Here is a 14,751-nt window from a genome sequence, read left to right as displayed (position 1 = left end):
ACGATTAGATGCATGTATCTCAGAGGCTACATATATAAAGACCGTCTCATCCCACTGCTTGGTTCACCTGAAGTAAAAACTAAACGCAATCCACGCGCTGTGTCGTGCCATCTGGTTACTCGTCCCCCCAACTCTTTGTCCGTATTCCGTCACAATCATGGACGAGGAAGCTGCAATGAAAGCCATGGCTACGCCGGATCGGCCAATCTCGTTCGTCCCGGCCAAAGCTGGTGACATTATCCGCATTGGACCTATCATCTGTCGGGTTCTGGAGGACGGCTCAAACACTGGTATTGCACCACCGTCCAGCACGAGATTGGCTGTCAGGATCCAACGTGAGGCTGACTGGATGGCTTCCTACAGATAATCGTCTGGGCGCAGCCGAGTTCACCATTCCCGCCAAGATGGATGGTCCTCCGGCGCACTGGCACGAGATGCATGACGAGACTTTCCTCGTCACGGCGGGCACTATTCGCTTCCACGCTCCCGAGGGTAAGACGGTGGATGCCCAGGCCGGGGACTACGTCGTGGTGCCGACCCGCGCTCCCCATACCTTCTCCAACCCCGGCGACGTGGAGGCGCGCTTCTTCAACACCTTTACGCCGTCTTTCTACATCAACTACTTCAGGCTGATGGAGGACATGTTCAAGTCTGGTATGCCCATGAATAAAGACACCGTTCAGCAGGCAATGTCGCGGTTCGCCACGCTCCCTGCTGATGTGGACAAGATGGGGATGAAAGTCACCGGTGGAGGCAAGTGAGCAGGGACTCGTGTATCTCCAAAGCGGAGTGGATCGAGGGCAATTAGTTATGATTTAGACAAGGACATCATAGATTGACCCCCCCTTGTCGGCACTGCAGGTCAAGTTATTAGTGAAGTTGAAAGCATTGCTGTTATGTTCCATCGCTCGAATGCTTTATACAAGACTATCTCTCATACCTAACTAGTTTCTTCCAGGCAACAGGCTCGTTAAATCCGAGCGAGTCTGCCTAAAGTGAAGCTGCTCTTCAGTTGCGACTGGTGCTAACCTCCCATCTGTTACCAACACAGGCTGCAGTGTCGACAAGAAGCGCCAACTCCGAGGCTCAGTTTGAGAAAATGGCCCTTTTGTTGCTAAACTCGTCTCCCATCTTCCCCTCCGCCACGTCCACCATCCATCTCGCACAGCTCTCGCGCGTGATGGAGAAGCCGGCGCCGACCGAGTTATGGTCCTCGTATGTCTTGCCGATGTTGCTGTAGTCGATGATGAACTTGGTGATGGGCGGGGATACCCTAACTAAAAGGCTAGTAGTAGTTTAGGCTAAAATACTATTTAGGGTTATGGGCATAGACTAATAACTATACAAGGGGGCAGGCAGGGGTAGGTCTAAGACGTAAGCAAGGGGGATAAATTATTAGTCCTAAATAACTATTTTATAATATAACTAATATATATAATAAGCGAGCGCCGCAGACAAGTAAGCGCCATACTTTTACCCTATAGTATAAATCTTATTAAAAAAGAAAATTTCTTTAAAAATTCTATGAAATTTAAATTATACCTAAATAAGATATAATTTTAAAGTTAAGCTATTCCTTTATAATAAAACCTACCTTAACTTTTATAAACTTTTAAAAAAATTAATATATATAATAAGTAAGTATATTAAATAAATAAGTATATTAAAAATCTCTACCTTAAAGATAAAAATTATTATAAAAATACTATAAATTATTTAATTAATTAAAACTACTTACTATATTCTTCCCTTAATATCTTAATCACTACCTAATAGGTCCTTATATTATAGCCGGGCTTACCGCAGATACTATAACGCCGAATACCTAGTCACGTTAACCTCCCTTAACCACTACTTCTCGACGATTTAGCCACTACCTACGCATTAATATCTATCTAATTAATTACTTGCCTTCTTTCCTCTACCATTATTACCCCTCTTTTCTATAGTCGGGTTCTTTTTGCCCTCCGGCGCCGGCTTAGTATCTTATTTGCCTCTCAAAGGTCTTTATTCTTAGCGGTTAATAAGGCTACCTAATATATAACTGCCTTTGTCCCCTTTGCAAGAGACTATAGAGCTTCTAAAATTAACTCTAGGGAGCTACTCTGATGCCTTCTAATTCGTCTTTCGAGGTATTTAGACTAAGATCTAGCCTTAAGCATAGTCTTTGGGGTCCTTAAGGCCTAAGGGGTTAATAGTTTAGCTGCCTCCTTAACCGGCGTTGGCGTATATAGCTGCATATTAAGCTTTGAGATTATATTTTCTGCATTAAGAGGAATAAGCCTAGCTCCTCTAAAAGCCCCCTTAATATTTCATTTTATTATAGTAGCTTAAAATGCGGCATAGAAGGCTAGAAAGAACTTAGTCTTTAAAACGTGGGTTATAAAGTATTTAATTAGATGCTTTATTTCTTAACTATAAGCACTCTTAAGCACGCTAAAGTACCTAATATTAAGGGGCTAAAGTAAATAAGAGGAATAAGATAGCATATAAAGCCTAATAATTTTATTTTCCTTATAATATCTCTTAAATTTAATAAAGTGGTAACTTTTGTGGCTATTTTGTTAGAGGAACAAAACACACCAACTATAGCTAGTTTATATAGTCATATAACTTTTCTTAAAGACTTCTAAAGAAGGATCCCATATACTTCTCGGTGAGGCAAATATAATATAAAATAGTAAGGGCAATTAATTAATTAATAGCAATAGAGATTTAGTTAGAGAAAGAGCCTAAAAGCTGCTCCTTTCTTATTAACTATGATAATAGTGATGATAATGCTGATAGCCGAAGGCAATTGGTCTCTGACCTTTTTCTATATATAGGAAATTACTTAATAGCCTAAAATAGCTTAGCACCTTTTTCCCCTAACTCATAGCTCCCCACGAGGCTTCAATGCCTATCCTCATGGCTCCCAAGAAGCCTCGTAAAGAAAACCCTCCGGTCATACCCTATATCGCTTCTCACCCAGCTCCCCATCGTTCTCATAACTCCTACCTATCTCGAATCAATTAATCAACCGTCTCTGCTCTTCTATCGCTTCTTTATTCTTTCATCCCGGCCCTCCTTTGCTGCCGTAGCGGGCATCCATAGCTGGGCGGCAGTGGCCAAGATCTCATCCCATTGCGAGGGTCTCACCAGGCCGGCGGGAATATGAGTAGAGTAGTTGCCAGTCAGCAACCGTTGCATTGGTCGGCCACGTACCTAGCCGAGCCAGTCCTTTTCTCCTGGCTTAGCCGACATGATCTACGTAGCTGGCCTAGTTGGCCTCCTTTTCGATACCAATTCCTCATCGCTCTCATAGTCTAAGCAGATAAAGTTCTCAGCCCCGCGGATGCTAGGTCCTTCTTCGATGATATAAGGCCGCCCATCTCTAGCCTTGCCCTAGCCGTATTCGTCTATTATTTAATTAGACGCTTTCGACGACTCTTACTCCCCAGTCGGGTCATTCGCGCCCTCTAAAGAGGAAGGGCTTTAGGACTGTTGACATTTAGACCCGCTATTCGATGAAGGCCGTAGTCGCTTCGGAGTTCCCAGGGATAGCTTCTTAAGAGGCCCACTCGGGGTCCAAGGTTAACTTGTCTTGTCAGGGGGCGCCGGGGTAGAAGACTTGACCCCTTTGATCACTGGCTTCTTCTTTTTCTTGCCGGAATCGTTAGAGTTAGACGAGATAACTTCTTCCCCTTAGAAGATAGGCGCATTGTTCTTGACTTCTACCCCTTAGTCGTTATACTATTTGATCAATTAGGCAGGCAAGTCAGGGAAGGCTACCCCAGAGATTAGGACCGCAAAAGGCCTAGGGCCTAAAGGGAGCCTTTCTTTATCGGCAGGGGTAATCCGAGGAACTAGAATCAGGCGGTGGGTTCTCTAATTACTAATATGGCCGATATCCCTTACGTCTACTAGCACGTATCCACCCCAGTCGGTATAAAGCTGGTCCTTAGGTATCTCTTAAGACATTTCGGTCGGCTTATAACTAATCATATCTGCGTAGAGGGACTGGCATTTCGGGATAAGCTTGCCGTTCCTGCTCCTGCGCTGGAAGAACCCGTCTTTAATCCCAATCTCATCCATGATCATGGTCTAGTAAATGCCTCGAACCCCGTCTAGATTGTCGTTGTATATAATATCTCTAGGCCTTCCTGCCTTGGTCTAGGAGTCCAGCAACCAGTCTCGAACCAATAGATCAAATGGTTCCGAGGGCGCCTCCTCATTCCCATCGATGCTTAAGGTCATTAGAGGGCAAATCGTAGCAAGCTCGCTGCTAGTTACTCCCACTAGTCCTCAGAGAGTTTAGAAGAGGCAGAGTGTGCTAAGGAGACCGCACTCCTAGGTTCCTTGCTATGGGGTCAAAGGGATAGAGTAGATATTGAAGTGGTATAGCTGACCGGCTAGAGAGAGATGCTCCCGCTAAGCCAGGGATACGTTCTTCGCCCGGACCTTTTGATCATATAACAAGGTGTCAAAATGGTATAAGTCGCCCTTGATTTTATCCCATATGAAGGTAGTGAAGTGTTTATTGTACGCGTGTCTGAAAAAGCCCACGAAGAATCTCTTCCCATAGTAGGCTTTACGCCACTTCCGAGCCCCTCTAAATCCCATGTCAGCGTAGGTTCGGATTCTCTCGTAGCTATTAGGGAGGAATGGTGTAGGCTGCTCCTAGTTAGAGTTGCGCTTCGGAGTCTTCCCCCTGATTTTGATCTCAAAGCGGGTAATAGTTGTAACCTTCTTAAGTCTGTTCCCAAGCATCCGTAGCATAGCTGAGATTGAGTCGTTAAGGAGCATCGTGTCGTCTTTCTCTAGGCCCTGGTGTATGCGCCAGAGGCAGCGTGCGTGCTCTGCCTACGTCACTTTGTAGGCAGGGTTATTGAAGTAGTACCTCTGGAGCCTATCCTTCCCGAGCTTTGATTTGATTAAAAGGTCGTCGTCTAAATCGTCAGGGTATTCGAAGGTTGCCGGATCCTAGTGATCCTATTCGTCTCGCGGCTGGAAGAAGGGCGGCTATTCGGAATCGTATAGCTCCTCGATCGTGTCTGGGAAGCTTTCGTGCTTCTTAAGGAAACTTCCTGCTCCTCCAAAGTGATTGACTCGGGCCACCAGGTAGGCCATCTTCCCCTTCTTCATGAACCTCGTGTGGTCAGCAGGGGCGAAGAAAACGGTCGGCTGCGAAGGTGGAGGCATCTTGAGGGTTCAGGACGTGCTCGAATGTATGGGGTTGTTGTCGTTTGAAGAGTCTCTTGTCGTTTGGTGTTTGATGTTGCGGTGTATAGCTGTGGTGTTATGTTGTTTCATCTGATCAAATGGAGAGGGATCAATCGTTCTTTATGCTTGTCAGCTCAAGAGAGGAGAAGGTCGGTTTTGGAAGCGATCACTAGTCTGCGCTGACCAGGCTGTCGTCAGACAAAGGCTCTTGTCTGATTGAGAAAGAAAGGCATATGCTTTATGAGCAAGCAGAAAGGAGGCTTTGTGTTCTGATCAAATGATTGGCGTGGGCGGTTATGAACAATGAGGGCTTGTGTCTTCGTGTCTTGGGGAAATGAGTGAAGAGTTGGGTTGTGTGCAAGGTGTGAAAGAGGGCAGGTCTCTCACGTGGAGGTCACCTGAACGCGCCGCTCTTTCCTTCTTGCACATTTTCGCCTTACATATATACAACTTCCGCGTGCTCTCCATTTTCTTATCCTCCCTTCTTTAACTTTACCTCTCTCTTCTGCACTTTCTGATTAATTAATTCACCATATCTGCGCAGACTCCCCTCGAGATTCTCGCTAACAAGCGACGAAATGTCCTCCCCAACATCCAAGATATCTCCCGATCTCAGATTTCCCATACCGACTTCCAGAAGGGCACCTCTTCTCAGTAGAACGACCGCGGCGGGTTCAAGGTGACTCCTGCAGATGCCCGGACCGTCAATCTCCCCAAGGCTCGTTCTCGTATCCTTTCTGCCCTCGAGTCTCTCTCTGACCAAATGATCAAACAGGTCCACGAGTGCCTCAAGGTCTGGATCTGCTCCCGCTTCGCTCTTGATCGAGATGGCTTCCCGCTGTATGTCGAGCTCGCCTTTGACGACACTAGCCGGGAGAACCCAAAGGCCATTGCAAAGCGCTTTTTCGAGTGCTGTGGCGCTCCTGATGCGGTCATGAGAGAGCTCATTTCGCTGATCCCGAGTCGTTCCCTTCAGACCATCTATATCCCCGCCGACTTTGCTTACCCTCGTGGGTGGTTCTTTAAGCAATTGATTACTCGCCCAGAGCACCGAAAAGCCCTTGGGATCGCCCTTTTGGGTTTCCGTAACCCCATCTTCTGCCGACACTACTGCCAGTCTTACTTAACTAACATCAGCTGGAACAAGGAACACATCCTTTACCCCTTTTTAACCTGCGTCTCGATCAAGGGTTTCATAGGCGGAAAGTGCGCTAACTGCGTCTGGCACCAGAAGCCTTGCGAGTGGGAGTTTTTGCCAGGGTACCAGCCGAAGTCTGCCAACGAGGGTCCTCTGGACTGGCCTCTGCAGGGGAAGGATACCCCAAAGGATTTGCCGGGTGAGGTTGGAATTGATCAATTGAACCCGGTGGCTTGTCCTCGCATTTCCTGCCTGTACCCTTCTGCAGATGGCAATCAGGAGCGGGACCGTGAGCTCCTTCGAGAGATACGCGAGCCAGCTCTCGAAGAGAAGGCTGATTCGAATGGGTTCTGGGAGGGATTGAGTTTTAGTTAAGGGCTCTCTCTAGATGAGTCGTGGATTTATGCGTGGCAAAGTGTTCTTATTATTTTTGCCTGACCAACGGTGAGGTCCAGTTTTGCGTCCATAGTTGCTTTCAATTGATCATTTGCTTCCCATCTGTTGTCAATCCTCTTGTTCGCTTGCCGTGTCTCCTCTGCCTGATTCTTTCCTGGCTCTAAGTCTCTTGTGTTTTCGCTAACTGGTTGTCTCTTGGTGAGTTGTCAAGAATGTCATGGACGGTGTCGCGGCTGTCTTTTGTTGCGTCTTGCTTATCTAGGACGGCGTCCTTAGTGTCTTAGACGGGGTCCTTGGTGTCTGATCAAATGATTCGTGCGTCCTCCGTAAAATGAATGCCTGTATTTGTTGAAAATTCCGGTGGTTGTGTCGTGGTGTAGAAAACTTTCCTCTATCTCCTCCTCCCCCACTAGAAACCTAAGGCTCCTCACAGGTTTCTAGTGTCACTCCTTTGACCTATCCCGCTCAGAAGCTTTCATACTAAGCAGCTTGCTCAGTAGTTAAGCCAGGGAGCTATACTTCCATGCGCACTAGGGTTCTTCTTTTTGGGTATAGCATCTCGCTCTTCTCACTAAGATCCTCCTCCCCACTGTCCTCCTCTTCACTTTCCCCATCGCTTTCTTAACCAACCATTTGATCAGCTGTTGCCTTCATACTCCTCGTAACTTGCATACTCTCTTGCTCTTTCTTGCCCTTAGGAGCTTCATTTCCTGTCCTCAGTCTCTCAAGCGCTTCCTCCTCATCTGATTCTCCTTCCCACTAGCCATTTTTATCTTTCACGAACTTCTTCAAGTGGTCCCCATGAATGGACTTCGTGATTTCATAGCCATCAAGCGTTTCGAGCTTATAATGGTTTGCCCCGTCGTGGTGCTTGAAGATGCGAAATAGGCCGTACCACTTGCGCGCCATCTTCATCTTTGTAGACATATCATTTGATCGTGGTATATCGAACCTCAATACCAAGTCTCTGACCTTCAGAGGGATCCTCCTCAACCTATAGATATTCTTCTCGTTCTGCTTTCTTGCCACCTTCGCTCTAAATGCTCCGATCTTTTCTCGTGCTGCCGCCACGTCTGCGTTTTTCCTTTCGAGGATCCTAACCCTCGCAAGGATAAGGTCCTCCTACGTCGACACTTCGTCCCAATTAATCAATCGCCAAGTAGGGACATCAACCTCCAAAGGATACGCTAGATCCCACCCGTGGATAAGGTAGAAGGGAGAGTGCCCATGTGGCGCCTTCGCGGCTGTTCTATCCGCAAACAGGGCTCTTTCCAAGTTATTATACCACCTCGGCTTCCCTTCCTTCTCCATCTTCCTCAAGGCCATGGAGATTAAGTAATATCCTCCCTCGTTGATGCCATTGGCCTTAGGGTTATACGGGGACGTAACGATGCGTAGCACCCCTAGTTCTTCGAGCAGGGGCGGAAATTCCTTCTTGAATTCGGGTCCGCCATCCACGACAGCCACGGAAATCATACCGAACCGGTATATGAGGTTGGCTGCGAAGCGCCTTAGCGCTTTAGCTGTGATCTTCTTCAGGGGGATCACTTCCACCCATCCCGTCATATCACATCTTGCCTCTGCGAGATACTTGAATCCTTGGTCCGTTGGCATGTATTGGCAGTCGAAATGGACCTTGACCATTGGATCAAATGGTTCGGTGTGCTGGACGGCCTCTAATGGTCTCCAGGGGGCGTGGGCTTGATAAGTAGGACAACATCGCACTGCTTCGGAGATCTGGTTCCATATGCCGTTCTAGAAGTATCTCCTTTTTACGAGGTTATAGGTGACTTCCCTGCCCTTATGGCCATTATCGAAGTGATATGACTTGATTAGCTTCTTTTGTATCTTAGGATCGTCTACCACGAGCAAAGGCGCGTCATAGTCTCGCTTTGGTCGCTTCCAGAGGCGTCATCCTTAAACAAAGAAAGAAAGCGCTTTCCTCTTGAACCATTGCTGTTGCGAGCGAGTCAGCCCTCCGGGCTCCTCAAAGGTATATAAATACTTGGCGATGTTCTTATGTTCTTGAGAGTAGACACCATCTAGGACGTCGGGCTTTCCATTGACATGAACTATGTTGAGGTGGAGGTCAACGAAGTCTTCAATGTCCCCTTCAACTTGCGCGTCCAATTGATCAGATGGTCCCGCATGTTTTCGTGACAGTCCGTCTGCCACGCGGTTCTTCTTTCCTGGTACGTGTCTGACTGTGAAGTCGAAGAGAAGAAGGTAGCTGATCCACCTCAAAACGAGGGATCCAGGCACGTCGTCTGCTCTGCCGTTGATTTGGTGGACCAATACTTGCGAATCGGTCTCAAGGACAAAGGGAATGCCATAAATCATGCCTCTAAGGCGGCGAAATGCATAGAGGACCGCCCTGCACTCTCTTTTCGTCGCGTCGTACTTGGTTTCGGCTGGGTTCCATAGACCGGATTCGAATCGAATTGGTTTTCGTTTCCCGTCGACAACTTGCATCAAAACACATCCCCAACCTAAGAGGCTTGCATCAACCATTAGAATCACCTCCCCGGCCTCTTCAGAGTAGTTGAGAGTAATAAGGATCGGCGGAGCCGTGACCTTTTTCTTTAACGTCTCCATGGCCTCCTTCTAACTCGGTCCCCAGACAAACTCGGCGTCTTTCTTCAGTAGGTCCGTCAAGGCCTTCGCGATCCATGCGAACCATTTGATCCATTGGCAATAGTATCCCACAACGCCGAGGAAGGACCTCACCTCCCCTACATTGAGGCAGACTTCCCACTCCAGAATCTTCACAACTTTCTTCTCCTCCGGCTTCCTTCCATAGGTCCCACAGAGATACCCAGTCACCACAGCTATCTTTCTGCAAAATTAAGACTTCTGGCCTGCAACTATGCATCCTGACAGCTCAATGTTCACTAGCACCTTATCAAGGTTGATCAGGTGCTCCAGAACGAAGCGGCGTATCCCTGGGGCTGCCTCCTCCCCATCGTAGTCCGTTGTAGGTCCTCTGACGCAGATGTCATCTAAGAATGACCGACATACATCCGGGATCAAGTCCCTCAGGATTCGGAGGATGTTCCGGGTGAACTAGGCGACGGAATTCATGGCTCCTTGTGGTAGCGTGCACATCCTCAGCAGCCCAATTGGCGTCATAAAGCTCGTCAAATCCCTGCTGACTTCTGCGAGCTCCATCTGGTCATATCCTGAGAAGAAGTCCAAAAGTGACAGCATTTTGCACATTGCAAAGTCTGCAGAGAACTCATCGCAGCCGGGAGGGATAAGGCTATCTCGGATTGTGTGCTTGTTCATCAATGTTGCTGAATTGATCAATCGAAACTGACCGTCCTTTTTCTGAACAAGGAAGAACGGGTTCCTATAGGGGCCATGACCCTCTTCTAGGATTCCTCTCTCCATCCGGGTTCTCAAGAGATTGATGACTTCTTTCTCGCACCCCTTGGGAATAGGTATGCTCTTCGCTTGCCAGGCCTTATGCTCTACCACCTTAATGACCTATGGAGGCGCCACTAGCGGGTCGAGCTTCCCGCACTCTGAAAATTCCCATGCGAGTGCCGCTTCCCTATTATATATAATTTCGAGAAATACATTAAGCTCTTCCCTAGTGAGGGTGCTCTCCACTTAATCAATCAGTCCCTAGAGCCATTCCCTATAAATCCGAGTCCCTCGCTTGATTTCCGAGAATTTTGGGGTAATCCAGTCGCGGTACTTTAAATCTTCTCGTAGTTTCTCCCTCACTCTCTCCCACTTCTTTGCTTTCTACTCAGGGTCGCCTTCTAGGGTAGACCCGTCTGATGGGACGTCATCTCATGGGTGGATCTTGACTCCCTTCCTTTTGTAGAGGGTATTAACCAGTATCTCTTCCAACTTGCCGCGGTCGGGCGGGTCCTTATCCCTCCGTATTTCATGCTTCTTCATTGCCCACTTTTTAATTAACTAATTCGCATCTTTCAAAGCCACGTGGTACTGCCTGATCGTCTCCGCCTTGATGATTCCTATCACTTCCTCCCCCGACTCCTGACTCAACCACCGCAGTGACGTCGGGACATCATCCGGTTCCAAACCACTCTTCCAGTCAACCTCAGGTTTGGATAGAAGGTTAACGTTTATTTTAGTGGCACGTTATTATCCACACCGTAGGTTAGGGCCTCCCATTTAATAGATCCAGCTGCCGGAGTAACGACACGGGTATTGCCCAGTTGGCATCGAAGGAGCATAGAACCGTCTCTTATCGAATGATCAAATAATACTCTCGCTGAGCGGATGAATGGCATGCCGAGGATAAAGGGAATTGAGATTCTATTGGAGGGCGCCACATACATCCTCTGTTGGATCCATACATTGCCAAGGTATAGTCGAACAGTGGTCTGCCCTAGCATAGTGATTCGGTCCTGGGAGAAAGACGTGGTTAAGGCACGGGCTGGGGCGATCTTGAGGCCACAGGCTTTTGCAAGTTCTTGTGAGATGATGTTTCCCTCAGAACCCGTATCCACCATGGCCTCGATGACCCTGCCTTCCGGGTTGTCGAGTCTCACAAGAATGCGGGGCAGTTCCTGGGACTGGGCAACTGCCTTCCCTTGGTTCTCAATCATCAGTTCGATGTTGTTAACCTTCTGATCAACCGATTCTCCCTCCTTTGCTGTGGATGCAACCTTTTCTGCGGTTTCGGCCCCATCCTGGCGAACTTCTATAGTTCTTGTCTCCTCGTCCGAAGTGCCCATGTTAGTCGTAACGATATAATCGCCAGGCTGAAGGTCCTTCGTATTGTCATCGGTTTGGTCGGTTGCGGCTTCTTCGTCAATGAGGATCGCGTTCACACCGGCTCTCTTGCTGATTGCTGCCCAGTAGGCCTCCCCCCAGTCCTGCTCGCCGACTTGGACCGCATTGGTGCTATGGGCCTTTTGATCAGATGATCCCTGCTCTTCTCCAGTGGTATACGGCGCGGGTTCGATGTAGGTGATCTGCTCCACACTATTAGCAATGTCTTGGCAATCCTCCGCTACCTCTCTGCCCAGCTGGGGCAGCAATATAAATAATTTGTCTGTTGGAATTGAAATCTTCTTCGCTCGATACTTATCTCTTAACTCCTGGATGATTGAAGCCTGCTTCTCCTCTAGTGTCTGAAACCTCTGGCTCTTCTCTTTGCCGGCGATGGGTGTCCTCTCCGTTGGGGTTGACTTCCTGATCGGCTGGGCAGCTTCTCGTTCCTCGGCAATATCTTCCACATGAACCCTCTTCCTCGCGTTGGCGTTGACAGCGACAGTCGTAGTGGTAAGCGTTTGAGGCGCTTCCGCTTGATCAAATGGTGCAGAGTCCTCGTTGACTAGGATCACATTGGTGGAGGTCCTAGGTGGTGGGTTCTGACTATCTAAAATGTCTCGGTCCCCTCGCGTGACTTCCTTAGGCAATCGATCAAATCCTTCCGGGGACTTATACTTCGGTCGATAGAGGTCTAGTGCCTCAGGGTTCTTCCGGATGAAATCGTCAATGATGTTGTTCTCGGGCTGGGTTGGTGCAAGCCTGAGCCCGGCTTTGTTATACTGTTCAAGCCGCCTTGCCAGTGGGTATAAATCTGATTCCGGAAAGCGCATCAACCAGTTGTGGACGAGCTTCCGGACTCCGAACTTCTTGAATTGGTACACGAGATTCGGCGGCAGCATTGTATCACCCCTTCCGAGGAGAGCAGCTCCACCTTGGGGGTCGTAGCTTGCGATGCCGGTGCTTTTGTCATGAGCCAGGTCAGCGCAAGTGTCGGGGAAGTGGTTCCTCCCTGCGCAGTACCAGCATGCCAGGTGACTCTGGTAACTACCTCGCCCTGATCCATAGGCCGCATTCATGTAGAAATTCTCGTGGTCCCTAGGTTAATCAAATGATATGGCATTCGTTCTGAAGGGTTGAGCTATCCCCGCGGCTGCCTGCCTGTCGTTTTCTCTTTGGATGATTTGCGCAAGTTGCAACTGGGTCTCCTGTCCCTTTGCCAGGTTGATTGAGAGCTGGGTGAGCTGCGCGGTAAGGTCGTCAATCCTCGAATTGGTCGTCTCATCAGGCTCCTTCTTGAGGACCTTAGGGGTCTTGGTGGTCTTCGCAGAGGGACTAGAGCTTCTTGGAGGGGTTGGGGCCCAAGTGACCTTGCGAGTATCATCCTCGGTTCTGGGGCGATGAGTCTTCCGAATTTCGATCTTATTTTCGCAGTATCGTTTGATCATTTGAGTGAGATCGTTGTAGTTCATAATGGTAATCTCCTTGACGCTCTTGTTGTGCCTTTCACAAATACCCTCGATGACTTCCTCGGGCAGTGCTTTGTAAATGGCTCGGGATTGGCTCCGGGAGTCTCTCCACTTCTCGTCGATCTGCCTGAAAAGGTACTGATGCTCGTTCAACCACTTGATAATAGCGTGGAAATCAGCCTTCAGCCGCGCTTCATTAAGCATCTCTAGTTTCTCCTCGGCCGTTTCTGACTGGTCAGAATCCTCACTCGCAAAGGACTCCTTCAGTTTCTCTTGGGCTTCTTCCCAGTCGAATCCTTCCATAGCTTGTCGGACCTCTCTTTTGACCTCGGGATCGGTATATGACTCGAAAAGTGCTGCTTTCTTCTCCTTGGAGATGTTCATAAGCTCTGCCTGCTGGTCGAAGTTCCGCAGGTACTCGGTCACATCCTTCCCTTTGAAGGGAGGAAGGGGGTGAAGCGGGACGGCGAACGAGGGACCAGTTGATCCTTTGGCCAGGACCTTCTGGAATAAGTCGACGAGGGCTGCATTGGCTGTGGTCTCACTGCTGCTCTTAGCCTCCGTGCCCTGGCTGGTATTATTCTTTGGCATCGGGTTAGGTCCTTTGTCGTTTTGAGCCATTGTTGCGGTGTCTGTAGTGGTTGTCGTCTGATTAATCGATTCTAAGTGGTTCTGGTCTCTGTCGTTCGCACTCGTGCCTTGGGGAGCGCGAAAGGGACTGGCCGTGGGCATTGCCTCAAATATCGTAAGGATCAGGATAAGGGCGGTGAGGGTTTCACTCTTCGTGACCATCCAGATGAGCATTCCGATAGCCAAAATCTTCCACTGCCGCTCCATTAGACCTCCTTCTAGTGGCTTAAGTAAGGCTAAACCCTTGGTTTTGTTGGGAAAAGGTGTTTCCTGCAAGAGCTATGGGTTGGTGATGTCTCCTTTTTCCATATCTGTAGTTGGCGGATTCCTTCTTCTCCCGGCATTCGCCTTTTGCGGGGCATAAGAAGGGTCCATTTTGGTCTCGAAGTTCAGGGAGGAATTTGATCAAATGGTTCCGTGTACTCAGGGGTTAAGGGAGAGCGGAATTCATCTGTGGCTAGTCTCCCTTGCGGCTAGGCAGCTTTCAGGGTCTCCCTGATCGCCCACTTCCTATCTCTCGTAGTAATTCTCGACGTCTCGCGTTATTCGGCTTAGTGGTGGTTATGTTTATAGTTCATCGATTGGCAGCGTAGGAGTGCGCTCTCTTGTCTGATCAATTGGATCTACCTTTAATGGTATATTCCAGTCGTGATCAAAGCAAGAGCATCGAAATTCCTGTGTGGGGGCACCAGATTTGTTAGAGGAACAGAACACACTAACCACAGCCAGTTTATATGGTCGTGTAACTTTTCTCAAAGACTTCTGAAGAAAGATCCCATATACTTCTCGGTGAGGCAAACATAATATAAAATAGTAAGGGCAATTAATCAATTGATAGCAACGGAGATTTGGTCAGAGAAAGAGCCCAAAAGCTGCTCCTTTCTTATTGACTATGATGATAGTGATGATGATGCTGATGGCCGAAGGCAACTGGTCTCTGACCTTTTTCTACGTATAGGAAATTGCTCAATGGCCCAAAATGGCTTAGCACCTTTTTCCCCCAACTCACTATTAAGGATTAAGAGATGATAGATACTAATTGATTGATTGGTTGTGCACCGGTTAAAGTGCTTAAGCCACTCGAGACTGGTCTTATTATTAGTCTAGCCATTTTGGGTCGTCGCAATAGCCTAATCGCCCGGGAGGTTACTTTCTTAGTACTAGTTA

The 14,751-nt window shown here is 48.3% G+C and overlaps 3 protein-coding genes across 3 annotated transcripts; 2 read left to right on the top strand and 1 right to left on the bottom strand.

The window, feature by feature from the left end:
- Positions 1 to 157: 157 nt before the first annotated feature.
- LRP88_12487 (uncharacterized protein) lies at positions 158 to 761 on the top strand (the record flags this gene model as incomplete). Its single annotated transcript, XM_083248880.1, has 2 exons — positions 158 to 290; positions 364 to 761. The coding sequence occupies 2 exons, from the start codon at positions 158 to 160 to the stop codon at positions 759 to 761; spliced, it is 531 nt and encodes a 176-aa protein (XP_083095335.1).
- A 5,204-nt stretch (positions 762 to 5,965) lies between these two features.
- On the top strand, positions 5,966 to 6,715 carry LRP88_12486 (uncharacterized protein; the record flags this gene model as incomplete). The annotated part of the gene is made up of 1 exon (XM_083248879.1): positions 5,966 to 6,715. One exon carries the CDS (start codon positions 5,966 to 5,968, stop codon positions 6,713 to 6,715), a length of 750 nt encoding a protein of 249 aa, XP_083095334.1.
- A 4,118-nt stretch (positions 6,716 to 10,833) lies between these two features.
- LRP88_12485 (retropepsin-like aspartic protease) lies at positions 10,834 to 13,575 on the bottom strand (the record flags this gene model as incomplete). Its single annotated transcript, XM_083248878.1, has 2 exons — positions 10,834 to 12,583; positions 12,686 to 13,575. The coding sequence occupies 2 exons, from the start codon at positions 13,573 to 13,575 to the stop codon at positions 10,834 to 10,836; spliced, it is 2,640 nt and encodes an 879-aa protein (XP_083095333.1).
- Positions 13,576 to 14,751: the final 1,176 nt, after the last annotated feature.

The sequence above is a fragment of the Fusarium phalaenopsidis genome (genome assembly GCF_050370095.1).
Source record: "Fusarium phalaenopsidis strain FUZ10S chromosome Unknown contig_32318, whole genome shotgun sequence".
NCBI classification, from domain to species: domain Eukaryota; kingdom Fungi; phylum Ascomycota; class Sordariomycetes; order Hypocreales; family Nectriaceae; genus Fusarium; species Fusarium phalaenopsidis.
The sequence above is the reverse complement of the archived record's forward strand: the minus strand, read 5'-3'. Positions and strand labels throughout refer to the sequence as shown.